Below are 27,983 nucleotides of genomic sequence, written 5' to 3'. Positions count from 1 at the left end.
AGAATTTTGTTTTATGAAAATCTTTATTTTATTTGTTTTTACAAAATCATTTATTTATAAATACAACATTAAACTTTGTACTGGAGTTCAGAAGTGCCCATGATTACATATGCTTACATTTCTGGCACAAGGTAGACTTTTTCAGTAGCAGATGCTGCCGTTATCAACACCACCTGCTATTCCCAGAAATTCAAAGGCAGTCCCATTATGATGAAGCATATTCTGAGAAACATATGTCATGGATGTCACACATTAGCAGCCACATAGATACATCACAGTGATCAGTTTTATTCCACTTCTAAAGACGGAACCCATCTTCTGATTTCCTAGATCAGCCTCTCATCCAGAATTATGCAACTAGGATTGAGACCAGTTTAGCAACTATGTGTATATTGAGGCTGTTTCCAAGCAGTCGGTATCGCTGTTTTGTCGTTATGTTATCAGGAAAACCTAACAAGAAGAAATTGGTCATTTAAAACAGGCAAAAAAACATGTCCTTTCATAATTTCCTAAGTCACAGAAAAGTTATCAAGGATGAATGCAATTTACTTATCACAACTACTTATGTGAGGCTGTACAATCCTATAGTATCTGCCTAGAATTAAATTCCTGTAGCTAGAAACCTATTATAGTATAATTGAACCAGCAAATTGGGGCTAGTTAAGGAGTTGGTCTATGTATTCCTTGAAAAGCATCAGTCACATGACTTGGTGCATGACAAGTGCCGCCTTCTAGCAATGATTTGCTAATACAGTTTGTATCACCTGATTTACACTGGTGAAAAGACTGAGTTCAACAGGGTTTACACCCACTTAAGTGATTACAGGACTGCAATCCAAGTGTTTCATTCTCTTGCTTCATTCCATCATCTTCAGGGTTTTTTTGGAAAACGAGCCCATGCTAGGACAAGACCTTGAACTGACCCTCTTAAGAGCCAAGTGTTGAAATTCATGATGCTTAATAACCAGAGCACACAAACTCTACGGTACTTGTGTGGAAACTCCAGCCTGTATTCCATCTAGTCAACATGTGCCCTGTGGCTTTCAGTCTACCATTTACTACTAACCTTCGCTACAGTGAAACACACTTTATTCAAGAACGTGCCTGTTTCTGAAGAACAGCTTGTCCTGCTTGCCACCTCCTGCTGGGAGTAATGTTTGGAGTAATTCCCCCCTCCCCCGTTATACTCATGTCCAGAGAACTGCAGAGAAACTAGATTCAAATGACTCTAGTCTCAAAAAAGAGATTGGGACTTACTGCGGCTCAGTGGGGTTCAGCCCACAGGTGTTGCACGGGGAACCCTGGATTCCACGCCTCACTTTCTCCCACAGGCACTCAATTAGAAGAGAAGATGGGCAGGCGGGGTCCATGACACTGCCTCTGTCAGGGCTCCCATTGCAGGAGATGGGGCATGGAATCTGGGGGTGCACACACAACAATGTGGGCCCGACTGGCTGAACCTCACCAAACTGCAGAACCACAGCAAGCGCCCATCTCTAGTCCCAAACATTATGTACCAAATGGCACTTGTTTGCCAATGGAAAAGGAGAGTGACCTTCTCCTGAACACGCAGGCAGTCATTCCTCGACATTTTAATTTTTACAAATATTTTTACCCTACCTTTCTCCTTAAAAAAAACAGCTTACATAAATAAAAACACAAAATGAAAAGCTGAAAACAGTAAATTATTCAAATATTTAAAAAGAATTAATAACATTATATTGAAGACGTGGAAGCAGCAAAATTAAAAACATCCTGTTGGCTCCTAGATAGTCAGTCACTAAGGAAAGGAGAGATAATATGTCTCTTGTCTCATTTCTACTCTATGACACATCATTAGGAATAAGGAGGAAAAGCCTTCCAAATAATCTGATGTCATCCTGCTGAAAAGCTAGACTCAGGTGCAAGAACATCATAGTTAATCAAAACAATGCTATTTTAGCCATCCTAAGAGACCTATTATATGAATGGCAATAAAACAAGGAGAAATGCTTAGGACCCCATATCTTAGCTGCTTCCTCCACATCTGAAAGGAAGGTGCACCAATAAATTTACCAATATCCAATGAGACTATGAAGAAAGGGGTTGCTATGGATGACTTCATGCACTTTGAAATGCATGGCAAAGTGTAAATTAGAAGTGCTACAACTACTACCACGGTTGGCTAGATAATGTTGCACATGTGGAGAATTAGTACTCACTAGCATATAGGATATATCTTAAAAATAGGCACTTTGTGTTACAGTACAGCAAGAAATGGTTCCAAGTAACCGGTGGTTCTAACAGTAATTATGCTCATTAGTCTTTCCTAGGCTGTTGGATGACAGAGAAATGGAATACCATTTATCAATACCACTCAAGATGTCCATTAGCTCTTAATTGAAGAAACAGATTACTGTGCCATATTAGTTTTATCAGGCCCCTACAAGTCATTCTGCCGACTTAGACAAAAGACAAAGTAATGCCTGCTCCTCATTTTATAAACAGAAGCTGATTAAACTGGCAGCTGATTGTATAGCTACCAAACCTGAGAAATCTGAGAAATGTTAGGGGGCACAGAAATAGGTCAACAGAGGGATATCCCAAGGGGTTCAAGAGGAATAGTCTGGGATACTGCAACCCCTGACTTTCAGCATTTGCTACCTAAGGCAATTGCTTCATTCTGCCTAATGATAGGGCCGGATCTTACAGAAACTGAGACTCTGTGATCATGTCAAACCTAACACATTATGCCCAAATTTAAGCAGAGAAAACTGTGAAGAAAAAGCTTGTGGAAATATGTATCATGTTTATAAAGATAAAACTTTCCAGGCCAATAATCCCTTACGTGGACATCTCTGTATATGTTGATATCTGTGCATATTTATATCTATGTGCATATTTATATTTATGTATATTTCTATCTGTGCAATTTATGTGGATGTGGCATATTCACAATTTTTCTTTAAAACTAGACACTTACAAAATTCAGGAGGAAATCCATGCAAATTTGCTATTTCTTTTGGTGTGAAATAACGCAGTTTAAGCATCAACAGCTTCTTCAGCTTCTCATCTTCAGGCAAACCCTCAAAAGATTCAAATACAGATTCAAGCTGTAGAAAAACAACAAACCAGGTGCATTGGGTGTAAAATTACTTTATAATATTCTTATTTGCATGCATTACTTCTTTAATAACTGGTATTAAATGGCTGTTGGAAAAGTTCTAAAGACATAACTGTGTTAGCGCAGGCCATTAAAGGGAGAAAAATCTAATTGCTGTCCCCCCCCCCATGGCAACATATATAAATACAGACATACTTTATGTGTCTGAAGAAGTGAATTGTGATTCTAAAAATCTCACACTGAAACAAATCTTAGCTATTGAAGTACCATGACATTTTGCTCTGTCCTTTCTCTCTCTCCCTCGCCCACATTCTTTTTCTTTTGCCAACGAAATTCCAGAAAAGTATCTTTAGCACAGCTGATCTCAAACTCTTCTTGTAAGAAGGCCATTGGACTGTGGGCTGAGCAAGTGGGGTTTGTAAATGAAAAACATTTCCCCCCCCAAGTAATTACTGGGCTCCAGGTATGCAGGGGAGATGAGATGAGGCAAGCTATTAGACACCCCCCTACGTTGCCTCTTGTGTTGGAGAGAGATGGACAGTTTGTGTAATATTTAATGCCCTAGGGCAGCGATGGCGAACCCATGGCATACGTGCTACAGCTGGCACGTAGAGCCCTCTCTGTGGGCACATGAGCCATAAGTTGCTAGATTGTTACCCCCGGCAGCCAAACCTCAGGAGGTGGCTGCAGCCGCAGTGCTAGCACCCCGACTGGCAGCAGGCCAGGATCCGGAGTAGCTGGTGCTGTTGGTGGCAGGCCAGCCAAGCTATAGGTAGTGGCTGGGTTGGGCATGACTGGAGGCAGATCTGGAGTGGAGTCTGGAGGCACCTCCCACTTCTGCCACCACTTCTGCTTCTGCCATCACCACTTCTACTGCTGCCTGCTGGCTTTTCTTGTTTGTTTGTTTTTTGCAGGGTTTTTTTTTTGGGCAGCTTGAGCACTCGGGCTCAAAAAGGTTTGCCATCTCTGCCCTAGGGCATAGAACAAGGAAGCCCTCCCCCCCAGCTTTTCCTAGGCTGGCTAGAAAGTAGTCTAACTTGAAAACTGTACTGTGCCTTCATTCAAAGAAGCCCAGATAAGTCTTAAAACCTGGGCCCTGTAGACCAGTTTGAGATGGCAAAGTTGTTTAAAGCAGTGGTTCTTAACGTGGGCGATAATTCCCCCCAGGGGGCGATTTCATTTTTCAGGGGGGCGGTAAAACAAAAAGGGGCGGCGTGGGGGCGCTGGAGCAAAAGGGGGTGGTAGGGGGCGCTGGAGCAAAAAGGGGCGGTAGGGGGCGCTGGAGCAAGCCAAACCTGTGAAGATGGCTGCAGCCTTTTTACAGTGTGCATGAATATATATTTTCCTCCAATTTTAATTTCGTTTCAGAGTTTTTGTCTTGAAATTTTTAGTTCCTGCATTTGTTTTTATGCCCTTTTTATATTTCTTTTTGCGTCTTAAAATTCACTTGCAACTAAATCATTAAATGGTACTTTTTGGGGGGCATTTCACTTTCTTGGAATTTAATTTTGTTTTCAGGGGTCATTGGATTTAAGTGTCTTAAATAAATAAATAAATAAATAAATAAATAAATAAATAAATAAATAAATAAATAAATAAATAAATAAATATCATCACCATGGGGAGGGGGGCAATGCTAACTTCCTCAATGGCTCAAGGGGGCATTTCTTTCAAAAAGGTTAAGAACCACTGGTTTAAAGCTTTATCAACATGGCCTGTGCAGGACTCCACGTAACTCCCCATCAGTAGTTTTTTTAATGAAAAAAGAGACACAAAGTTTTGATTTCTGTATGGTGTATCATTGAAACAGAAAATTCTCTCTTGGCAAACCTCTATTGGTAGCATCAGATTAGTATTAATTCCTGCAACTGACCTCAAGCCAAGACAAGCAAATCAAACAGGGGATAATGAACAGAATACAAATCTTCAGAGCAAGGATTCTGCAGGAAACTGACCACTATAGCCTCCTTAATGATTAAGGCCAGGACACAGGGTGATACAGAGCTTCAAAGTAACTAATAAAAATGGATGTACTCGTAGTCAACCATAACTACTTTTTTCAGTGACATGTAATGCAACTAGTGGTTACAAGTAACTTTTTACATATAACAATTAACATCTAAGTTATACAGGTTTAACAAGCAATGCCTACTTAATTTCAAATGTTAGTTGTTAAGGACATTTCAGGGCATTTTTCAAGGTATTCTGACAGCAATTTTTCAGTTTCATGCCATTCTGTTACTAATCCTATGTGGCACTGGAAGCTTTAGTTTAATCTTTTTTATCAGTGTTTCCAAGGTGCAGTATAAAAACTGGACACTAGATGGAACCAGAGAGCATTATTCTGTACTTGGCTGGCCTTTTGCACCAACAGTGTACAATAATGAGTTAATAACTTGTGATGCACCAAATTACTTGCACAATTGAAAGAACAACAATGGTAACACAGCTTCAAAAAAGTAGTAAGTAACTCAACAAGTTCCGTTTAAGATGTAATGCTTTGAATTCTGCTATGGATGCTGTCTAGTTTTGCATTTTGTAAATTTAGTGATATTGAGCAGTGATATTAGTAAGGAATGTTTCCAATCTAACGCTATGAAGACCACTAATTCTACAGTAGATATTAACCAGTTCGCTTTTAGCGGCAACAAATGTACTCATGACTAAATGGAGCTGTTAAAACACTGGCAGGCAAAAAGAGTTTAATGAAAAAAATTCATGTCAGCCATGAAAATCTCAGTATTATAAAATCATGGGTTTGTTTTTTAAAAAATTATATACATCCTTCTGTGATTTGTAGGATTGTCTTAGCAAAAGATTTCCTGTACTGTTGCTGAAAGGAATAACTAATAGGCCTTTACTTGAGCAAATGTGCAAATGACATGACAATATGTACCTGAATATCCTCTGCTGTCTGCAACACTGAGCCAGTTCCTTCTATGTAGTGCCCATACCTTAAAATCAACGCAGAGCCATACATTAAGATTCCTTTGAGATTTCCAATATTGATGAGTGCAGAGGTTAAAAGCAAATGACAGAACAAATGGCATACCAATTTTATGAGCAATATATCCAAAACACCACACTACGCAACCAATCTAGAGGGGTCAGATCCCATTGACATTACATGTACACTACACCTTCTTGCTTCACCATATCATCTTTTCCAGCTTTCCCTTTGGCCAAATCATTAAAAATAGTAGACAACTGCCGTATGGATGCATCTAATCTCGTGTGCATGTGTAGTTCATTCTTCTGATCAGATTCTTTGTTATATATGTGTGCACTCAGAAGTCTGAAACGTATTTTTCATCATACATGTGGAGAAGATCCACTTCAAAAGACTAGGGCCACTGATACTTCAGACAGAAGCAGTGGTGGAAAACTCTGGTTTGATTTGGTTTCAAAAGACCCAAAGCAACTAACTCAGCTTGCTATTCTTTTTAATCAATATTCTCAACTTTTGCTGAGCATGCCGGTTTCAAAAAGGACCAAAGAATACAAATAAACAGAAAATACCAACAGTTTATAGCAGAGTCCGGTACTTTTTAAATGATAGTATCCTTCTTCTGGAGCCAGCGTGGTTTTCTGTATATACAGATATAATGCAGTGGTCTCCTCCAGGCAGTCATTTGATGTTAATTATAGGAGAAGCAGAATGCAAGAGATGGGTTTGGGTTGCTAGATAAATACCATACAAGCACAGGATGAACACAAAACAGGGTCTCAGAATGTACACGTTTATACCTTTCCAATGGTAGTAAAAGCATGCATGAGAGCTGGTGAAGTGACCAGATGCCTGGAGTAGGACCTGGGTGATCTGCCCTATGATCCTGCTGGGCACTGGCAGAGCACAAAGCTCTGCTGCCACTACCACCTAGGATCTCCTACTTTTGCACATAGTGCTAGACCACGAGAGAGCCCTATTATGGGAATCCAGCTTATGCTTGCACAAGAACTGAGTACCTTTTAGCGCAAGTGCCTTAACAGTCAAATCACTTGTGCTATATCTGCTGCACAAGTGGCCCGACTCAGCAGAATCCTAGTCTTGAGTTCTGGGCTGCACTAAAGCCATGGGACATACTAGGGTGGCGATCTTGGGCCAGTCACTCTTTTTCATCCTAATATCCTTGTGAGAACAAAGAACGGAAAAAGAGGCCCTATGTTGTGATCATTAGCCCATGTAAGCACCAGTCTTGAGCTCAGAAGAAGGATAGACACTAAGTGAATGAAATAAAATAAACATATGACAGTAAAATAGAAGTGCACCTTTTTTTTGAAAGCCCAGAGAGACATACCTGGTGTCTCTTATGAGGAAAGAGAAGCATCTGCAGTCAATGCAAAGACAAAGATTGTTCTGCTGATCTAGCACGGCTGCTCAGCTGACAGCAAAATGCTACGTTCAACAAAATGCCAAATATATTTAGCCAAATCCTCTTAGATTCCCATTTTGGCAACTAGGCTTTGGATAGTGTGCTAACAATACACTCAGAGGGCCAAAAAGTCATTTGTTGAACTGACTGGCTGATAAAATTGACAAGGCAGAATAAGCCCTGTCTAGAAATCACTGGGATGGGGTTGGATGGAAGGGAAAGCTTTTCCCACCCCTAAGAATCTCTACTGAGATGAGTGTTTATTTTCACTGCAACGGGCAGAAGAAAACATAGCAAATTGGGCAGCTAGGAAGCTGGAAAGATGGCATTGGAAGCACTCTTGCTATCCAACTGTAAAACCTATGGAGGTTAAGTTTAAACACATGATTTTGATTTCTATAATCAAAGGGCCTGGATAAGTAGAACAACGGTGCCTTTAGCAACAATAAGGGTGGGTGGGTGGCTGCTTTTTAGATGGTAATAATACTGAGTAGCAGTTGCAATTTAATGAGGCCAAGATTCATACTTTCATACAATTGCATGTTGCATTGAATGAAGTGCATCAATAAATGCATTTGCCAACTGCCCCTTGCCTGCCTTTGCTTTTACAAGGGGTAGTTTACTTGAAAACCATTCGATAATATATGGCACCATCCTTTGTGAATGCTATTTTGAGATGAATGTACTTGCAGGCCAGCACTTTATTCAATCAGAAAGAATGCAGCCGGGAGAAATAAATTCTGGCTTATGACTAAGTCCTTCTTTACAAAGAAGAGTTTGTATTCTAACATCCAGCTCATATTCAGTAATAATTTTCCAGCTTTAAATTGTTCCTTATCCCAATTCTATGGTTCCTAAAGGCTTCGTTGGATGAAGGATATCCCTAGGGATCCCTAGAGTCGAGGGTGGTGGTATAAGAAGCTTTTAATTCCCCCAAAATGACAATGGTTGGTGCCATTATCAGATTTGAACAGCATAACTGCACCAAGTAGATGCCAGTCAAAGAGACTCACCCTTTTGTGAAGCATGTTGATCTCCTGCAAGTGGGTGTAACAATGTCTAGAAGGAATGCGTAACGCAACAAAGACTTCGGCTGCACAAAGTACTGATTTAGGCCTTCTACATCATCTTGAAGGAAACCTTTTAGCATTTGCACAGACAGATCGTTGTCCTGTTGCCGTTTCCTTTCCTGTTCTTCCAGCGTCTCAAGCTTAAACAGGAAGTCTCCCTTCTGTGGGCATCGTTGGCAATCATCATCATCAGAACTAGAGGGAGACTTTTGGGTCGGCACCAAGCAGCTGTGTTCTGTCAAACATCCAGACTTCTTTAAATCTACTGGATCTTGGCTTGGGAAGTCTGTCAATATCTAACATCAAACATTTTTTATTCTTATTACTTTAATTTTTAAAAGTGGTAAAAAGTGTGGTCCATTCTGGGAATCAAGGAATTCCTCAACTACCAAAAAAAGCTGCCCAAAGCAATTTACTTGGGCAGGAACTATTACACTTCTGTAAAATGTTGATGTGTGTTGATAAGCTTCTCTTTTGAGATTGCTATTCATCAAATGTCTTCAAATATATATATATATATACTTGACAAATTATTATGCAAAAATTCTCATGCAAAAACTCTAACCCATCCTTAGATTATGTTGGGCTACAAATCCCATCATCCTTAGAGGCATGGATGATGGATGCCACCACACTGAGAGCGTAATGATTTGTTGTGTGGAGGAATCAGAATGGGAAAATTATTACTGTACAAGATAAAGCCTGTCTAAATTGGAAGTTCAGGACCAGGACTTCTGAATTGTTCATACTTGTTTAAAACTGTAAGAAGCAGCCTCACCTTGCCTGCTACGTGAAAGGTAAAAGGTTCTGACTGGAGCCTTGCAATCAGGAAGTACCTCAGTCTTGAATTTGGAATGCCAAGCTGTAAACGAAACCCCAATGAGCAACCAATGGGCAATGCAATGTGGAAAAGACTGTCAGATTAAAAGAAATGTAGCAAGAGGAGGAAAGCCATTTTGAAGGCTAAATAAATACGTAAAGGAGGGATGAGGGACTTAGGACTCTCCACATGCTGTTGCCCTGCAACTCACACCAGACATCACCAATGGTTATGTTGGCCAAGGCTGATGGGATTTATAGTCCCATAACATTGGGAGGGCCACACATTTCCCCTGAATACCTACATGCTATTTTGTGGCCAGAGGAGTGTTTCATGCTTATCTTGTGAGTGAGTGAGGAACACATACCGGATCCAAACAATAACCAGCTCTGGATACAATGTCAAGGCAGGGGCAGCAAGTATCCGTGCTTCACTCTTCCTGAGTCCTAAAATTCTCATCTCGCATTTACTGAGACCAGTCTTTCGCTTTCTTACACTTCCTCCCCCAAGATACATTTTGGAATGTATATTTTTAAGGGAAAGCAATGTAAAAGTTCTACATCAGTTTGCTCAACATTTCTTAGTAGCTGGAAGCAAATACTTTTAGGTAAGACCACAGGGGCAGGTAGCTCATATTTTGGACTGTTCATGGCATGGTGCACTATGAACTATTTCCCGGTGATCACACAATGTACAGTAGTGCCCCACTTTACGATTGCCCCGCATTACGATGAAACCACATTATGACAATGTTTTTGCGATCGCTTTTGCGATTGCAAAACTATGATCTGAATGGGCTTGTTTCGCTTTGCGATGATCGGGTCCCTGCTTCAGGAACCGATTCTTTGCAAAATGATGATTTTTCAACAGCTGATTGGCGGTTTCAAAATGGCCACCAGGTAAATAAAACGGCTCCCCGCTGTTTTTTGGGATGGATTCCTCGCTGCACAGGCACCGAAAATGGCCGTCCTATGGAGGATCTTCGCTGGACGGTGAGTTTCCAGCCCTTTGGAACGCACTGAAAGGGTTTCAATGCGTTTCAATTGGCTTTTTATTTTCGCAGTACGACGTTTTCGTTCTACAGCGATTTCGCTAGAACCAATTAACGTCGTAATGCGAGGCACCACTGTACGGAGAATAGTACTCCAGACTGACCCTGATCTATGTCCAGGCTGGACCTTTTTGGTCTAGCAGTATAGCTGCTACTTTGGAGTGCCAGGTTGGAGTGATTCCCCAGCAGACAGAAGGGTTGCTTTAAGGGAGATCATTCCAATTAAAGTGACCCTTGCCAGTGTGATTCGGCAGACACTTCTCTTGTCAACTGACTGCTGCCTTAATCCCAGAAGCAACAGTATACGAGATAACCCAATCCTCTCACACTATCTCTCTCTCTCTCCATCATTCAAACATTAGTGAATATACAACACTTTAAATTGGATTAGTTCCCCCCCCTTATAACAGCAGTACTCACACAAGTTGGAGACAACAGAAATTCTTGATATGTAAATCCACACTTTTCCAAGGTCTGTATAAGTTCATCTCTGGGAATTCAAAAATAAGACAAAACCCATAAAGGTTATTGCAACAAGGAATGTCAGAAGCTGTCCTAAGCACAATCATCCAAATTTAGCCACACATAGAATAGATTGATTAAACCAGTTCAAATCTCTTTTTGGAGACCATGTTCTTATTTTTCCAGGTTCCTATGTCCTAGTTTATTCTCTTGCCTCTTAATCGACCACAGGACTTTAAAATGGGGAATGGGGAATTCTACAGATGTATAGTCTGTGTATCTCTAAGCATTTATGGTAGCACTATAGGAAGATGCATATTCCTCATCTAAATGTCCACACACAGGTTTAGCTGAAACACACATTTTTTTTATTCACAAGGCTATAATAGGGCTATTAGGTGAAAACAGTTCAACTAAGTCAGTACAATCTGCAATAACTATCACAATCATATCTGGTTATACACCCTCACCAACCTTTGACACAGTTTTATTTACAGTGACACCACACTCCAGATAACCACCTCCTTTCTCACAAAAAAAACCCTACCTAGACTCTCTCCTATGCATCTCTCTTGCTCCTGCCAAATCCATTCTCTTTTCCAACCTCATTCAAAACTGTCCAACGTACAAACTTCAACTCACAACCCCCTCTCCTCCCAACCCACATTCCATAAACCTCCCCCACAGCCTCCTAAGGCTCATGATTGGCTACATCAAGGAGCCAATAAGAGGGCAGATGCTAAAGTAATTCATAACTGCCCCATTGATACCAATGGACTTACTGTACTTTGTTGTTATGGGCTATCAAGTTGCTTCTGGTGACTGTCATAGGGTTTTTGAGATTACTGAAGTGCTCATCATTGCCATCCCCAGTGCACTTCTATGGCTGAATGTGGGTTTGAAACCCAGTAACCTGAGTCCTAGTTCAGTTCCCCATCCACTGTATGACTCTGGTTCTTGGACTCATTAGACGTTTGACTAACTCTGAATTAAAACCTTATAATTTTCTTACACAAGTGTTTTATTGATTTCCCTGGAGCTGACAAAAAGTGTTCATTGATTCAATTTGTGCACCCTTCTGTTTCTGCTGATATTTAAGCTACTTCTTAACTTTTTGCTACTAGTCGGAAAAGTAGGGATGAAATCCCTGCATCTTCACCACACTGGTAAGCAAGGATTAATGCTGAATATTAAGGTTAAGATCTAATATGACCCCTCATAGATATAAATTTCAAAATCTGAAATCAGGAACTGTGAATCTCTTTGATATGGAATATGCAGTGTGTCTTAACATTTCTGCCACCTATACAAAGCAGTAGCCCATTTCTCCTTGCACAAGCAAGTAAGATATGTGGAACAAGGATCATGCTTGTGTAAGACGTTTCTACAAGCGGGAGATCTCATGGCAATACAAACTGTGCCCAACAGCATCCTGGCTAGTATGTGCTCAAATTACCTGTAGGTTGAGAACTGGGAAGGCAGTTCTATCAGCCTATCACAAAGAAACTGTGCTGTATCCTGAAGTACACAGAGTCCACTGCCTTCTTTATGTTATCATCATATTGTAGTATGGAACCACAGAGATGGGAAGGACTCTGGAAAGCTTCTGATCCAACCCTCTGCTCTCAGGGCAGACTACAGGATTCAGCTGCTTGCAGTCCTGATGGATGGCCATCCAGACTGTTTGAATGCCTCCAGTAAAGGGGAACTCACTATCCCAACTATTGAACAGCTCCCATAATTAGTAGGTTTCTCCTAATGTTTAGTAAAAGCCTGCTCCCACGGTTCCAAAACGATGGAACAGCATTGTTTGGCATGAAAATGCCTTCCCATTTCATTATAAAAATTCTTTGCCCCTGGCCAAAAAAAATAAACCAAGGATGTGTTTAAATTGACCTTACCTGGCAGAAGATGATTCAAAGCCTTTGACATTTTCTAGAAGTAAATATTTAGGTAGTTTTGTGAGCCTGTAAAACGATTTGTTTAAAACACAGTTACAAAAGAACAACAATTCAATCTGTGTAATCATCAGGTTTAGCTACCTTCTAGATTAGTCTTCATTTAAAAGGATGGGGAACTTTGGACCTTTAGATGCTTTGTACTAAAAGGCACATGCCGTATTTTTTCATTTATAACACACCCAAATTTTCTAATCCAAAAATTGAGAAAACGTAGCTTTGAGGATTCAGCCTCTGGATTCAGAATGTTGGACATTTTGAGTCTCTGTTGAATCTTGAGCCTACAGGCTCCACCTCTAAGGACGTGTGTTCTGATTGGTTTGTTCCAGATCAGCTGACATCAGTTCCACAAGGCTTGTGATTGGAGGAAGCTAAGTCTCCTGACTTTAGGAAACTAAGCCTTCTGGCTGAAGGAAGCCTGTTTACAGAGGCAAGGTAGGTGCCATTTTGTTCTTTCCTCAGCTATCTCAGCTTACTTCTGTGTAAAAGATGCCCCTCAATTTTTAGTGTAATGAATTTAGGAAAAAGTAGCGTCTTATAGATGGAAAAATACAGTAATCCACTCCCTTTTGTCCTGGTAGCTAGGAGCTGAAGTCCAAAATGTCTGTGGAACTAAAGGCTCTTGGCTACAACTCTAGACAGAACTATAGTGCACAGAAATGTCTATTGTTAATAAAAGGAAGAAGAAAAATGTTCATTAGACCAGTGGTCCCCAACCTTGGGCCTCCAGATGTTCTTGGACTAAAACTCCCAGAAGCCTTCACCACCACCTCTGCTGGCCAGGATTTCTGGGAGTTGAAGTCCAAGAACATCTGGAGGCCCAAGGTTGGGGATCACTGCATTAGACCCCAAGCTACTGAAACTGAAAGACATATAAACTATCTCAGCAGTACAGCAGAGTCCAGAGAAGATTAAAACTATGTTTTGTGTATTTCCAGATACCACCATCCACTCAACCTATACTCCAATTCAAGGGTGCAGAAGGACAAAACAGCTCATTCTGCAGGACCTTAAATACAGTGGTGCCCCGTATAGCGAGGTTAATCCGTTCCTGATTAACCTTCGCTATACGAAAACATCGCTGTGCGGGGCAGGAAAACCTATTGCAACGCATTAAACTTAGTTTAATGCGTTCCAATAAGTGTCTAAACTTACCCCCTCCAGCGATGTTTTCGCTCCGGCGGCCATTTTGGAGCCGCCGATCAGCTGTTCGGCGGCTCCAAAATGGCCGCCGGAGCCCCAATCGTCGCAAAGCGAGTGCGGCGATTGGGGCTGATCTGTATAGCGATCCCCAAAAAGGGATCGCTATACGGATTTTTCGTTAAACGGTGCACTCGTTAAGCGAGGCACCACTGTAATACTAAGAAATATGGGAGAAAGGAACATATGATTAAAAATGTGGCACCTGTGGAAGTGGTGGGACCAAGAGAAGGGCCTTCCCTGATGATCTTAACACCAGGCCGGCTTGAGATGTGGTCCTTGAGAGAGGTTAGACTCAAGCCATTTAGGACTTTGTAGGTTAGAATCAGCACTTTGAATTGTGCCCAGAACCAAATCGGCAGCCAGCGGATATGCTGTAACATGGGGGTTATGTATTCTCTGTGACCAGCCCCAGTTAACAGAAGGGCTTAAGCTACAATTCACAACATTCCTGACCCTTTACCATGGGGCTCATGAGAGTTGGATCCTGCCAGTGTTGGAGGGACAGCAGGTTCCTCACCATCACCCCCCACTAAGCATTTTACAATGTAAGCAGCTCAAGGGTGAAGCCTGCTCCTGCTGTTTATTACAAGCAGGGACAATAGTATCAAAAGACAAGACAGTGTTCATTACGTGGAGTTATCTCTTTTTCACAGAGGAGGGAAAAGAGACACTGGGGCTGTGCTTTGCAAAAAAAAATAATAATAATCCGTTGTTTGGTGTTACAGGAGGTCACTGCACTTTGTGCGCTCTTATCAGCCAGTCATCACAACTACATGTGACGAGAGTTGTCACTGCAGCTGTAGGCACTGGGATAATCCTCAAGTACAAAAACAAAGATAAAACACGCTTGCTATATATATATATACATCCAGAAATGTTTTGCTTATTTAATGTCTTTAAACAGCCTGTCCTTTAAAGTTACCTTGGAAGGAGCTCGAGAATGTAGAGAAAACTTCGGGTTCTGGGGTCAGAAATGTCTCCTTGCCGACCAATTCTGTACAGAGAGGGAGAAATTAAAGGATAAGCAAACGTATCTAACTCGAGGTTCCTGATTCAAGCTATTTGTATTCCACTTCAAACAAATATTAGATCTTAATAATAGTTAGCAACAGTTATAATAGAACTAAAATTATTAATAATCCTGGATTTAATTGTTTGTTTACTTATAATTACAGGGGAGAGAGGGGGGCTTCAGTGTTATCAAATATTAAGAAGCAATGAGAACATTTTATAAAAAGAGCAGAGGCGAGGTTCTGGTTGCGGTTCCGCCGGAGAATGGTGGCGTTCCCCCCCATCTTGTGTTCTCACTAGCAGTTATAGCGGGGGAATATGATGGGGTGGAAAAAAAGATAAATGTTCAGTGGGTTGTTAGGGGTAAAGCATCATATGTTTTGGTTATGTTGAGTTTAATTTTTACTGTATTTTTGTTTGTTTGTTGGGCGGATGGGTTGCACACGGTGCCTATTAGAAGGAGAGACTTTGAATTGATATGGGCAAGAGAATAAGAGTAGCTACTTTAAGCATGAAAGGCCTGGGATCAATAGTGAAAAGAAGAATAGAAGCATTATTGAAGAAAAATAAGGTGGACATTGCCTTTTTGCAAGAGACTCATCAATCAGAAGATGGAGTCAACGAACTTAAGATGAATAATATAGACATTTATGAAAAAAACTTTGGAAGATCTAAATCTAGAGGTGTGGCAATCATAATTTTTAAATATTGTGAATTTACAGTGAAACAGATAGTAAAAGATTGTAATTGTAAATTTATAATAATACAGGGTAAAATGGGTTTGGAAGAATATACTTTGGTTAATGTTTATGCACCTAATAATAAATGAGATTTTTATGACACAGTTATTAAAAAAATAGAGAAGGTAAAGAAGGGTTATGTTATTATGGCCGGGGATTTCAATATGGTTATGGATATGATAAAGGATAAAACTTTTTATGATTGGAATGATGTTCTCCAAAGAAATACAATATTGAGCAAGAAAGAAAAAATAACCACTTGAAAGATATTTGGAGGGTAATGAAAGGTGATGAAAGAAGATATACTTATTTTTCAGCAGTATATAATAGTTATTCCAGAATAGATTACATTTTCACATCTCAAGATTTAATTCCTAAAATAGTCAATACTGAGTCTTTAACCATTCATTTGTCCAGCTATCTAATTGGATATACAGTGGTGCCCTGCATAGCGACGATAATCTGTGCAGCAAAAATCGCTGCAAAGCGATTTCGTCACTATGCAATTTTAAAAAGCCCATAGAAATGCACTGTAACCCCTTCAGTGTGTTCCCATGGGCTTAAAACTCACCTTAAAGCGAAAATCCTCCATATGGCCGCCATTTTCGCTGCCTGGTAAGCGAGGAATCCACGCGAAAACACAGTGGGCGGCCATTTTGTTTACCCAGCGGCCATTTTGGAACCGCCGATCAGCTGTTAAAAAATCATCGCTTTGCGATGATCGGTAAGCAAAACAGGGTACCAATCATCGCAAAGCAATTTTTCCCCATAGGGAACATCGCAATGCGATCGCAAAATCATCGCTATGCGGTTTTGTCGTTAAACGGAGCGCCCCTTAAGCGAGGCACCACTGTAATTATACCATGATGGTTTATTAGTTTGAAGTTTAAATATAATCTGATCCTTCGATCTCATTTTAATCATCCAATCCTTCTATCTGGCAACTTTTTTTATCCTTAAACAAATTAGCTAAACCCTTCACGTTTGCTGGGAAATTTTCTATTTCGGTCACTAATTTTAGTGGTGAAGTAAAGGGACATAACTTCTTTTTATATCTGTTCCAAACATTTAACATGTTTCTTTAAAAAGGGTTGTTCACCTGATTTATTATATTTCTTTTTACTACATTAAACAAATATTTTTCAATATTCCCATTTATTTCTGAGGATTCCATATCACACCAAATTAACCTTTCTTTGTTATACATGGTATCTCCACAGAGCCCTTTCCAAAGAGCTCACTAGACCTAGAGATCTGATCTGTCCTTCCTCAGAACTAGTATGCTGAAAGATGCTGCAGGGAGATTGACATTTGGAATTCTATAGCCAATAGACATCTCTGCTGGTTGCAGGATGTGGGCCATGGTGAAGATGCTTCTCCTTCCACTTCAAGCAGTGAAAGGGACTTATAAACACCACTGCTTTCCCCCTCCATCTAACTGGCAATCTGCATTACTTCATTAGCCAACTCCTCCCCATTTCTTCCAAAGAGTTCAAGTCAATGTACAAGGTTGTCTTTCTCCCCATTTTATCTGCACAACAATTTTGTGTGGTAGATCGGGCAGGCCCAAAGTTGTTCAGTGAGTTTCCGTGCTGAGCAGGAATCTGGAGCCAGGTCTCCCGAGTCTTAGTCGAACATTATGATCAATGTACCATAATGGCTTAAGATCATCAAATGTTGTATTGTTGTACTTTCTGCTCTTATAAAAGCATGGTAATAACTGTGTGTTGTCAAGTCAATTCTGATTTACAGGAGTCTTTCCAGGATTTTCAAGGTAAAGGGTATTCAGAAGTGGTTCATCCTTTCCTCTGCTGGGGACATTTCTGGGACTGGGAAGCTTGCCCAAGGCTACACAGGTTGGTTCTTCTGGGAGGCACAATCAATCATAAAAGCATACTTGAGCAAGTAGGAGGCCAAATACAATTTAATATTTACTCACATTGTATTTTTGGTTCAAAATGTATGTCAACCAATACTTTTCTCTCCTTGTAAAGAGAATCAAGACACTAAAAACACTTACCTTGTAAAAGGCTGACAAGGAGGACTCATCAAAATCATATCAAAAGATAAAGCATCAAACTCCTTCAGTGATATTCCCTGCATAAAGAAGAAATTAACAAGGCATTTTCCATTATGAACATATTATCAAACAGCAGATGTTCTGTCAGGATGCACCAGAGGAAGAGACCAGAAACAAGCATGTACTCTCAGTTCCATTGAAAGACTAGATCTTCTCCTTGACATGCTTCCACCCTGGACAATTCTTATTATTTAGTTTTAAGAACTGATGCTTGACAGTTTGCTTCTCTCCTCTTCCCTTCCCACCTCATTTTCCTTTTCTATCATGTCCTTTAGTTTGAAAGCCGGTGAGCAGAGGCTGATTTGTCTTAGTAAGTCTACACAAGCTGCTCTGGGAGCTGTTTCAGCCAAAGACAAGGACAAAAAAATGGTTTTCAATTAATACATCCATGATTTCTTCATTATCAATTATTTTGCTCAGATTCCATTACCATACATTACCTTAAAAAGAAAAACACTGCTGATTCCAGATGTTTGCCATAATCACAGTTTTCATTTGGCATACATACAATGTCCTTTACAGATCTGTACTTATGGCAAAGTCTTGTTACAAAGCCCGCCAGTATAGTGATGTCAGCAGGAATGTGAACAGCCCAAGGGTTTGAACACTAATCACTTTAACAGAGCAATGGGAAAAGCTCCAAAATTCTTTGACTGATACTAACAGGGCAAGCTTTATATAAATAATAAGACTTAATTATTTTAAAAGCACTTTAAAAGCACTGATTCTAAACACTGTAAGACCAGGAGTGGTAAAAATGCCATTTTCTGAGAGAATCAGCAGTGTGGCAAGTCCCACAATTATTCCAGTGGGCATCTGTTCATACATATGTATTTTCCTTTCTAATCCTTTCCATACCCCTCTCCAGGGTACGCTCCCCAAATCTGCCCCAAATATAGACCAACAGACTGGAACAAATGCGAGAAAGTCCATGTAGGGTTGGACAGCATGTGATTCACCAGCGGTGGCCATTCTGCTCACAAATGAGCAGAGCTGGATACAACCCAGTGTTTAAGCAATGGTGCCTTACAGTTAGGTCTCGGTGGCTAATTCTTAACTTTTGATCCTCCAGATGTTTTGGACTCCAACCCCCAGAATTCCAAGCCAAAATGTCCAATGTTTAGGGATTCCAGAAGCTAACACCCAAAATAACTGATGGATCAAAGGTTGGAAAACACTGACCTTGAAAGAAAACCACCATATCCCAAGAAAACATGGTACGTCTGATGCAGTTGATAGGATTTTTTATTTAAACCCAAGCACATGTCCTTATATAAATCGGGACAATAGTCTGGTAAATGACAAAGTCTTCAAAGTCTCTGAGCACAGCTTCTTCCCATGATTGCAACCTGGTTTTTCTTAAGTAGAAATGTTAGGGATTAGATTGGAGACTGTATGCACGCATTCCTCCATTGAGCCTGAGTACTTCTACCTTTGGGCTCTGCTTTAAAAAGCTATTTTTGGACTACAATCCCCCAAATCCCCCAGCTGCATGATTACAGACTCCTGTGTGGGCCTAGCAAAACCTCCCAAATTAAATGACCTAGAATTTAAAACTTCACAGTGCTTTTCAATTTTGAAACAGTACAAACACAAAACAAACAGTAGCGGCAACAACAAAAACAGAAAGCAAGGCTATTCTATGGACTCACAAAGCCTGAGGTGAACATCAAAGTCAACTTACCTCAATCGTCTTTGGCCACAGTGGTGTGGCATGGAAGTTGTGTGAGTAAACTTCGTTAGCCACAGTATTCACATCAACAGCTGCAACTACATCTGCAGGTATACCACTGGCTAAAATTTCAGTGGGGGCAATCAGGAAAGAATCAGTTTTAGGAGAATAGTTGCATTTCTCAAATAAAATAAAATAAAATCATTTGGTAAAGAGTCATAGGCTCCAAACTCAACTGTGTTCATCTTAACATCTTGAAACAAAATTGTCAGTCATCTGTTCTAACTGACCTGGTTCTGGAAAACTGCAGCCATCTTTCATTATTTAAAGCTGCCTTTAGTAGCTCAGTCAGAAATGACTTTAGGAATCTGGCAGCGGAGCCAAAAGTTTGGAGTTTGATTCCCCGCGGTGCTTCCTACAAGTAGAGCCAGCCTGTGTGGCCTTGGGTAAGCTGCAAAGTTCCAAGGAGCCCTCAGAAGAACTGAATGGCAAACCACTTCTGAATATTCTCAATCTGAAAAACCCTAAAAGGGGTTATCATAAATCAGAATTGACTTGAGGGCACATCATCATCATCATCATCATCATCATCATCATCATCATCATTATTATTATTATTATTATTATTATTATTATTATTATTATTATTATTATTATTATACCTAATAACTCAATCTCCTGGAAGCTGTCAATTTTTTTAACTAATTACAGATTTCATAGGGTTATTTATATATATGGTTCACTTATGTAGATAGAGGGATTCTGGAGAACAGGGTTCAAATCCCTGTTCAGCCACGAAAACTGTCTGGAGGAGCAAAATTGGCAAAACCACTCCTTAGGTATTTCACTTACCTTGAGACCCTGTCAAGGTTACTATAAGTCAGTTCCAACTTGACATAACAACTTACTGTCTATTGTTTTATAATGCATTTTTGTTATTGGGGTTTGAGGGTTGTAAGTTTTAATCTTGTAACCCACCCCGTGCAGTGCCTGCACTAATGGGGCAGTATGTATGTATGTATGTATGTATGTATGTATGTATGTATGTATGTATGTATGTATGTATGTATGTATGTATGTATGTATGTATGTATGTATGTATGTATGTATGTATGTATGATCACCACGAAAAACTACAAGCAAACTTTAAACATATAAACTTTAAACAAATTTTAAACATATGAAGGTAGTGGATAACATTGAACATTTGAGTTATGAATTTATTTGTCATTTATATTATTGTTATTATGTATTTTTGATGTAGTTTTTTGGTTTTGTGTTTAAAATTAAATAAAAAAAATACTTTAAATTTCTACTTCAATCTGCTGGGGAAAGCACATAGGCCTCTGGGCTTTCAAGGTCAATGTGACATGTCACATTAAAACTGCTGAAATTTAACTATCCTAGACAGCCCTTATTCCCTTAAAGCCAACCATGTTGTTGTGGAGCTTATTTCTATTTATCATCTGGCTTGCAGGCAACAGTAAAACCGACAGTGAACTTGAGTCACATGTGGAGGCGCTTGTCGTGATATAGGGGACAATAGTTCAACAAAAGTTCATTGAAATATGGTTGAGGGTCCTCTTTCTCAAACGTCCGCCTCATTTGCATGGACAAAATAATACAACAACATAGTCCAAAGGGACTCTTATTAGCCAGATATTACTATTTGATACACCATAGTTTCAGGAATATGCTGCGGAAAAAAATGAGTACATCAAATCACATAGAAGAAATATATACCGTATTTTTCGCTCCATAAGACGCACCTTTCCATAAGACGCACCAATTTTTTAGGAGAAGAAAACAGGAAAATATAATCTGTTTTCTTCGCTCCATAAGACGCACAGACTTTCCACACCCCTGTTTTGTGGGAAAAAAGTGAGTCTTATGGTGCAAAAAATACAGTACATTAACAAGAGCACTGTGACTGGCATTTGGGTGATCCAGGCTCCAGTGTCTTAATGACACTGAGTCATTAAGTTCTTTTGTGCAAATTACTTTTTCTAAGGCTAGTCTATCTCAAAGAGATGCTATGACAATACGGTGGAACTACTATGTACATTGTTTTGAGATCACTAAAGAAAAGGATATATAGTTAATTAATTTTAGAAGTAGAAACCAGTATATAAAGGAGAAGGTAACCTAAAGGAAGAGAACAACAAAGAATCGCCAGTAAGAAATGAGGGTGTTTCATGGCCACAGAATGCAAATTGTCAGACACACAAAAGTGGAATGGGTTGCTGTGAAAAGAACCAGGAGCACTGGAGGACATAGTATTTGCTACTACAGAAAACTGCGGACAATCGTTACTGTTCATATCTTCTCATGCATTGTATTTCTGGCTGCGAAGTCTACCACAGCACATGATCATGGCATGTGCCAGCCTGTGTGGGAGGAAAAGGGGAGGAGGCTGCCTGGAGAACAAAGGAAACTATGAGAGAGAAGTCTGCTTTAATCTGGTCCTTTGCATTTTTATTTGGAATCAATTCCATTGAGTGTCATGGGCCTTTCCCCCTTTCCACAAGATCATAGTCTCTGCCTGCTTCATACATGGTCCAGGAAGGGAAAGGAGAAGCAACCATCGTAAGTCATCCAGCCTAACTATTACTCGGCAAAGTTGGATAATACAGTGGGGTCTTGACTTAAGAACGGCTTGAGTTCAGAACATTTTGACTTAAGAACCACTCTCATAGGAAAATATTGACTTGACTTACATACTTAGATTTGAGTTAAGAACTGAAAAAAAAAACCACGTGGGAGGCAGGGAAAGTGCAAAATGTGAACTTTCAGTTAACTGTTGGCCAGTGAAAAGGGTGCCTGTCTGCTTCCTCACTCCTCCCAGCATTTAGAGAGTGGATTGGGAGACAGTCTTCAGACTGCCTGGTACTGTACTGCCTGGACTGTATTTTCCCTGCCTTCCCTGAACCTTTCTTGACCTAAGAAAAAAAGAAACTTTTCTAAACTTTGGTTCTCAGCTAGAGCCAGACCAAGCCAGACGAGGTAGGCAAATGCTCAAAAAATGAGGCCATTATCCCATGAACTCAAAGGGACTTACTTCTGTGTCAACACACATAGGAACAAGCTGTGCTCCTCATACTTGGAATGCATACACTAAAGGAATTTAATAGTTGAAACAAATGCTGGAGGCCTCTAATACTGTCCTTCCTTCAGCCTGTTTCAGAATGTTAGAAGAAACCACGCTTAGAGGATCCAAAAACGTACACTTACAAGACTACTGATAGCCACTAGTATTACTTTACACATACTGTACTTCAGGCTTCAAAGATCACACCAGTGACATTTATTGCATTAAAATGGGCAGATCTCTTAATTAAGATTACTACCTTTTTATAGACACTGGCCGTTTTTAGTAGTAGCCTGATGTATGCATTAGAGTTAAGCCCTTTTTTTGGTTCTTAGTCAAAGTGAAAATAAAAGTTTTACATGCTATACTGACATATTGAGTAGCTACAACATTATTTTAAAAATGGCAGCAACATAACTCATTAAAAAATCACACAAGTATATCTCACAAATTTGTTTAAAAAAAGAAGTGTTTTGACAGCTATGAAAGACCCCATCAACTGTTACCACCAGCAGACTGCAGGAAAATGAAATTAGTATAACATGTAAAGTAAGGTTATTCCAACAGACTGCTGAAAGCTGTTTGTTTGGGTTTTTTCCTCTTTCCTCTTTATCCCCTTCTCCTTTTATGTCTTAATGTATTTATTGATGTATTTATTTATATGCTGCTTTTCTCTGCATAGTGTACTCATAAAAACTAAAATTATAAAACAAAGAGTATCAAAAATACTATATAAATATTTATTTATTTATTTGATCTATACCCCGCCTATCTGGACAACAACAACAACAACAACAACAACAACAACAACAACAACAACAACAACAACAACAACAACAACAACAACAACAACAACAACAACGTGCTGTCAAGTCAGTTCTGACTTATGGCGACCCTTTCCAGAAAATATCATACTGATAAAAAAGTAAACATATATTAAAAACAATTTTAAAATATTTAAAAATCTGTAAGAGGCACCTACTTTAACCTACTGCTAAAAGCCCACCTGAAGAGGAACGTCTTTGCCTAAATACAATGTAAACTCGTATGGAAGAGGCAAGAGGTAACTTTATATAAATGTGCCATTTTAATACACTTCATTAAAATAAGCACATTTTATTGTCTCCATTAACATTATAGTACTTTGCACCTGTATTATCAACCCCAAGTATGCACCTTGCTCTGCTATAGGGATAACACACACTTGCCTTTACAAAACAAGTAAACCTGACACCTAGTGTAGGGTAGTACAGTAGCATTAACAGATCAGTTTCTCAACTAATAAAGGGAAAGACGTTTCTAACATCAATGCATTGGCTAGACTTTTATATACTTGAAGGGCTACTCGATGCTTTATTTTTCCTGTCCTGATGTGCAAATGCTGTTCAATAATAAACCATATACCTAGTTGCACAGTACAGTCAGGAATCTGACCATTTTCCTGCAAATGTAAATCAAAACAAACAAGAACACTTTGAAATTGAAACCTTTACCCCTCCCCCCATTCAATCAAAGTTGATGTAAAAGTTAAAATCACATGAGCTCTTAATCACATGAAATATGCTCTTGCTAATAATGGTATCAGGTGGTGTTCTGAGGGTAGGAATTAACAGTGTAATCGTTCTGCTCAGCATGGGCATTTCAATCTCTGATGGTGCTTTCAGAAATTCTGAAATTGTGCAACTGACTAAATTTAGGCAGCTAACCTCCTTTAATTTCTGTCAATTTCACATGAAACTAAAAATGTCCTACGGAGAAAGGCAAGACCTGATTAATTGCCAATCAGCTTAGTTGGGGGAAAAAAGCCTCTAGCTTACACATCTAGCTGTGGAGGGAGAGGTCAGGAGTTCAAATCCCCACTGTGCCTCCTTGAAAGGGGTTTGGACTTGATGATCCATAGGGTCTCTCTATGACCAATGCAGGGAACAGGCCATATTGACTGCTTAACACTCCACTGTCTGTCAGTTATACAAATGTAGTCTGGCTTCCGGGCAAACAAGTGGCATCAGTGTATGATTGATTTAGAAGCAAGAACAGCAAATGCATCAACTAATGAGACCAGCTAGGCCACGTGGTTTGCATACATCCAGAAAGTTGGTTCTGGACACGGTATCTCCCCTAATTGGATAGCAGATGGCAATTTCTACCATAGATCATAGAGAGCTTGCAGCATGTGGAGCAGACAGTCCTTGGTCTAATGGATTGCTAATAAATTTAGCTGAAAAAGCTTAAATAATCAACATACTCAACAAAGGCTGGATAGCTCAGTGGTTTAGGCATCTAGCTGCAGAGTCAGAAAGAGTTCAATTCCCCACTGTGCCTCCTTGAGAGGGGCTGGACTCGATGATCCATAGGGTCCCTTCCAACTCTGCAGTTCTGAGATTATTGTAAAGACCAACAGGCTAAGTTTTCAAAATTTTCCTGAGGCTATGCATGCAACAGGTAATATTTTCCCCCTTAATTGCATGCTGAGGGCACAGCAAGTGACTCAACCAAAAGTCTCCTTGAAAGCATCCCAAATAACACGTAACAAATGGATTCAGGTTCCTCCCTCAATTTACCTCCAAGTTTGGAAAGACTTCCTGCTCATTAGTGTTTTAGGTATCATGAAACCTTTACATCGTTTTCATTCATTTCCTTGCATCTGGCAGGTTCCTGCTAACGCACAGGGTAGGCGGAAGGCCAGTGAAAAGGCTAAGGCTGGCAACCTTACTGGGATTACTGGCTAGGGGAGGAGGAGAGCTTCATCGCAAACTACAAGGTGCGGTGTGTGTGTGGCTGTAGCTAAAGAAACCACAAAGATTTCAGCGGGAAAGCAAAATAATAGCCAAATAAAAAAAAACACCTTGCAAGACAAAACCGGCTTGCGATTAGGCGCGCTGCACCCCGTATGAACACCACCACCGACTGAGAAAGGTGGGCGCCCCTTGTACCCTCACGTTGGTGGCAAGGTTCAGTTTTGCAACCTCCACCATCCACATCAGAAAGCCGAGCGTTTCCTGCTTCTATAGCGCCATCGTCGCCTCCTCCCCCAGCCCGGAAGTCAAGGCTTTTCCGGCCCAAGGAAGACAAAGAAACGGTTATGACAGCTGCCGCAAGTAACTGATGGAGGGGCGTGTAAAAATACCTTGCAGCGCGTAGTGCATCCCTCCGATGCCGCTGTACAGCTCCAGCACACGAAGCGGCTCCATTTCCATTCGCCTCTTCGTCCCTAAAAGAAGCAGCAACCGGGAGCCACCGAACCATTTCCCGGGTGCAAACAACGAACCGCCATAAGTTCCGGTTGTTTTCGGTTCCCACCTGATTTCATCGGTTGCTTAGATGGCGTTTCCTTCTCCCCCCACCCCGGATTGTTTCCATGGAGGTGTTCTTGCGTCTGAATAGTGCTCGGGGTTGATTTGCAAGCGGTTAGGGGCACGTCTATTTCCAGGAAAGGCCCAAAACACTTGAACGGGGTTAAGTCACAGAACAAAACAGCAACAAACAAAAGTGTTTTCTTACCTTTTGCATTTCCTGGAGATGCGACATTGGGAACCTCAGTTTGAAAACTTGGAAACCTGCTTAGCTTCTGCTTGCTAAAAAGGGGATGGAAGGATCCGAACCAACAGAAATGTTGCAACAGTGTTGCCTTTTTGAACATTTATCAGCCTGTTACCCTGTAAATAAAGCAAAAGAAGCTTTTCCTAACAGAGGTAAAAGTACAGACTATCTACATTTCTCTGTATCGGTGCTGTTAATACAGCTATGTTAACTACAAACCAAATCTGAACCGAAAATCTATGTCACAGTTTTGTAGTACATAAAATTTATAAAATCACTAATATTTGTTTCTAAATAAGGCTACAGTCCTAAACAGTAAACATTGAACTTGTCAGTTACACTTGTGTTTCTGAGCTTTCTTTCCATAAATGGGTTCATGATGATTTCCTCATCCCCATCAAGAACAGGTGGTTTATGCTAAAAGAAATCAGATCTTGCAAAATAATTAAGGGAATCAGATCCTCCTCATCTCATCATAAGAAGGTAATTCTCCTTAGAAGAAGCCTCTCAGATCCCAAAGACCATCACCCTTTGTTTCTAGGCGGGGTGAACACCTAAGAGGGTGTGTGTCCTGCTAACCACAGGCAAGCTTCTGTTCTTTCTATAAATGGGTTCATGGTGATTTCCTCATCCCCACCAACCTCAGAACAGAAGTGGCTTATGCTAAAACAAACCAGATCTTACAAAATCATTTCTAAAAGTAATTAGGCATTAAATTGCAAGATTCCGCAGATACTTGTAATTATGCTTAACTTTTGAAGAAACTGTTTTTCATTTTCCAAAATAAACTTAAGTAGTTGGAGCATTTTTTTAAAAAAAAGTCTGAATACTTTGAGACTTTGGCACAAAACATACTGTTTTTCCATCCACTTTGTTGTCCCCTCAGCATCCACAGGAGCAAAACATTTCATCCTAATAAGAAAGGAGTCCAGTTGCCATGACTCAACTTCCAGACATCCATAGTAGAGCACAAGGTCACAAACTGATGCTCATCCTCCACTATTAAACTAAGACCCCTATGTATAATTAAAAGTTGCAGTTACACCATGAAACAAGTCATGTTATTTAGTTACAATTGTAACTAAGCTGTATCTTTATTGTGGAAGAGATTAATTACAAGTAAACCATTATTTGTCATACATTACTTACATGTCCCAGTATGATACAGTGGATAGACTCTGGAGAGCAGGGTTTAAATCCTCATTTGGCCATGAAAGCTTACTGGGGGAGTGGAACTGATAAGACTGTTTCAATATCTCACTTACCTTGAAAGCCCTATTAGGGTTGCTATAAGTCAGTTCCGACTGGACAGCAAAACACACACATTTCCAACTCTAAGAAAGTGGTTGACTCAAGGTTGCTGACTAAATCCTACAGTTTAAAAGGAATCTGACTCTTCCAAAGCATTGTTTGGATAGAAAACAACTGGATTATGGGAACTGGAGCACATAAGTAAGCTCAGCCTTCAATATTCTCACCCAGAATCCTCATATACATCCTGTGAAAGCTTTTGCAGATTGAGGATACCAGTGTTGTAAGTGCATTCAAATATGTTTACAGCATTTCCATGTGAGGGCTGTCAATCACAGAAATGTTAATCATGTTCATTTGAACCACCTATACTGACCTTTGCACTGAATACAAGATTTTCTTCATGTTATGGTGGACACATGGAGTTTTGCTACATCTCTACCATTCTTTGAACCCTACATAGTTCCATGCTGAATGCCTGAAAAGGGCTGAAGCCCTAACCTAACACTCTAACTATTGTATTATACCACATTGCCTCTATTATTTTGAATAAACATAGAC

General features: G+C 40.1%; 1 protein-coding gene across 4 annotated transcripts; it reads right to left on the bottom strand.

Moving 5' to 3' along the window:
* Window positions 1-4: 4 nt before the first annotated feature.
* TRDMT1 (tRNA aspartic acid methyltransferase 1) lies at window positions 5-27,609 on the bottom strand. Of its 4 annotated transcripts, XM_078378674.1 has the most exons (13): window positions 27,437-27,609; window positions 26,133-26,287; window positions 25,759-25,842; window positions 19,556-19,665; window positions 17,812-17,888; window positions 14,963-15,034; window positions 12,781-12,846; window positions 10,838-10,907; window positions 9,325-9,408; window positions 8,490-8,842; window positions 6,000-6,057; window positions 2,963-3,092; window positions 5-450 (listed from the first exon to the last, which is right to left on the bottom strand). In XM_078378674.1, exons 2-13 carry the CDS (start codon window positions 26,269-26,271, stop codon window positions 350-352), a joined length of 1,344 nt encoding a protein of 447 aa, XP_078234800.1. In that variant the 5' UTR covers window positions 26,272-26,287; window positions 27,437-27,609; the 3' UTR covers window positions 5-349. The 4 variants fall into 4 exon arrangements, with proteins under 4 accessions (XP_078234800.1, XP_072859212.2, XP_078234801.1 ...); XM_073003111.2 differs by lacking the exons at window positions 25,759-25,842; window positions 26,133-26,287; window positions 27,437-27,609 and adding an exon at window positions 25,193-25,676; XM_078378675.1 differs by lacking the exons at window positions 25,759-25,842; window positions 26,133-26,287; window positions 27,437-27,609 and adding an exon at window positions 19,834-20,064.
* Between the last annotated feature and the right edge of the window lie 374 nt (window positions 27,610-27,983).

Source organism: Pogona vitticeps, chromosome 6 (assembly GCF_051106095.1).
Source record: "Pogona vitticeps strain Pit_001003342236 chromosome 6, PviZW2.1, whole genome shotgun sequence".
NCBI classification, from domain to species: Eukaryota; Metazoa; Chordata; class Lepidosauria; order Squamata; family Agamidae; genus Pogona; species Pogona vitticeps.
The sequence above is the reverse complement of the archived record's forward strand: the minus strand, read 5'-3'. Positions and strand labels throughout refer to the sequence as shown.

Coding starts and splice junctions, on each gene's coding strand:
- TRDMT1 (XM_078378674.1), bottom strand. CDS start 26,271: ATGTTCAAAAAGGCAACACTGTTGCAACATTTCTGTTGGTTCGGATCC. Junction 17,889..19,555: donor TGTGGCCAAAGACGATTGAG/GTAAGTTGACTT, acceptor TTCTTTATGCAG/GGAATATCACTGAAGGAGTT. Junction 451..2,962: donor TGGATTTCCTCCTGAATTTT/GTAAGTGTCTAG, acceptor TCTTCTTGTTAG/GTTTTCCTGATAACATAACG.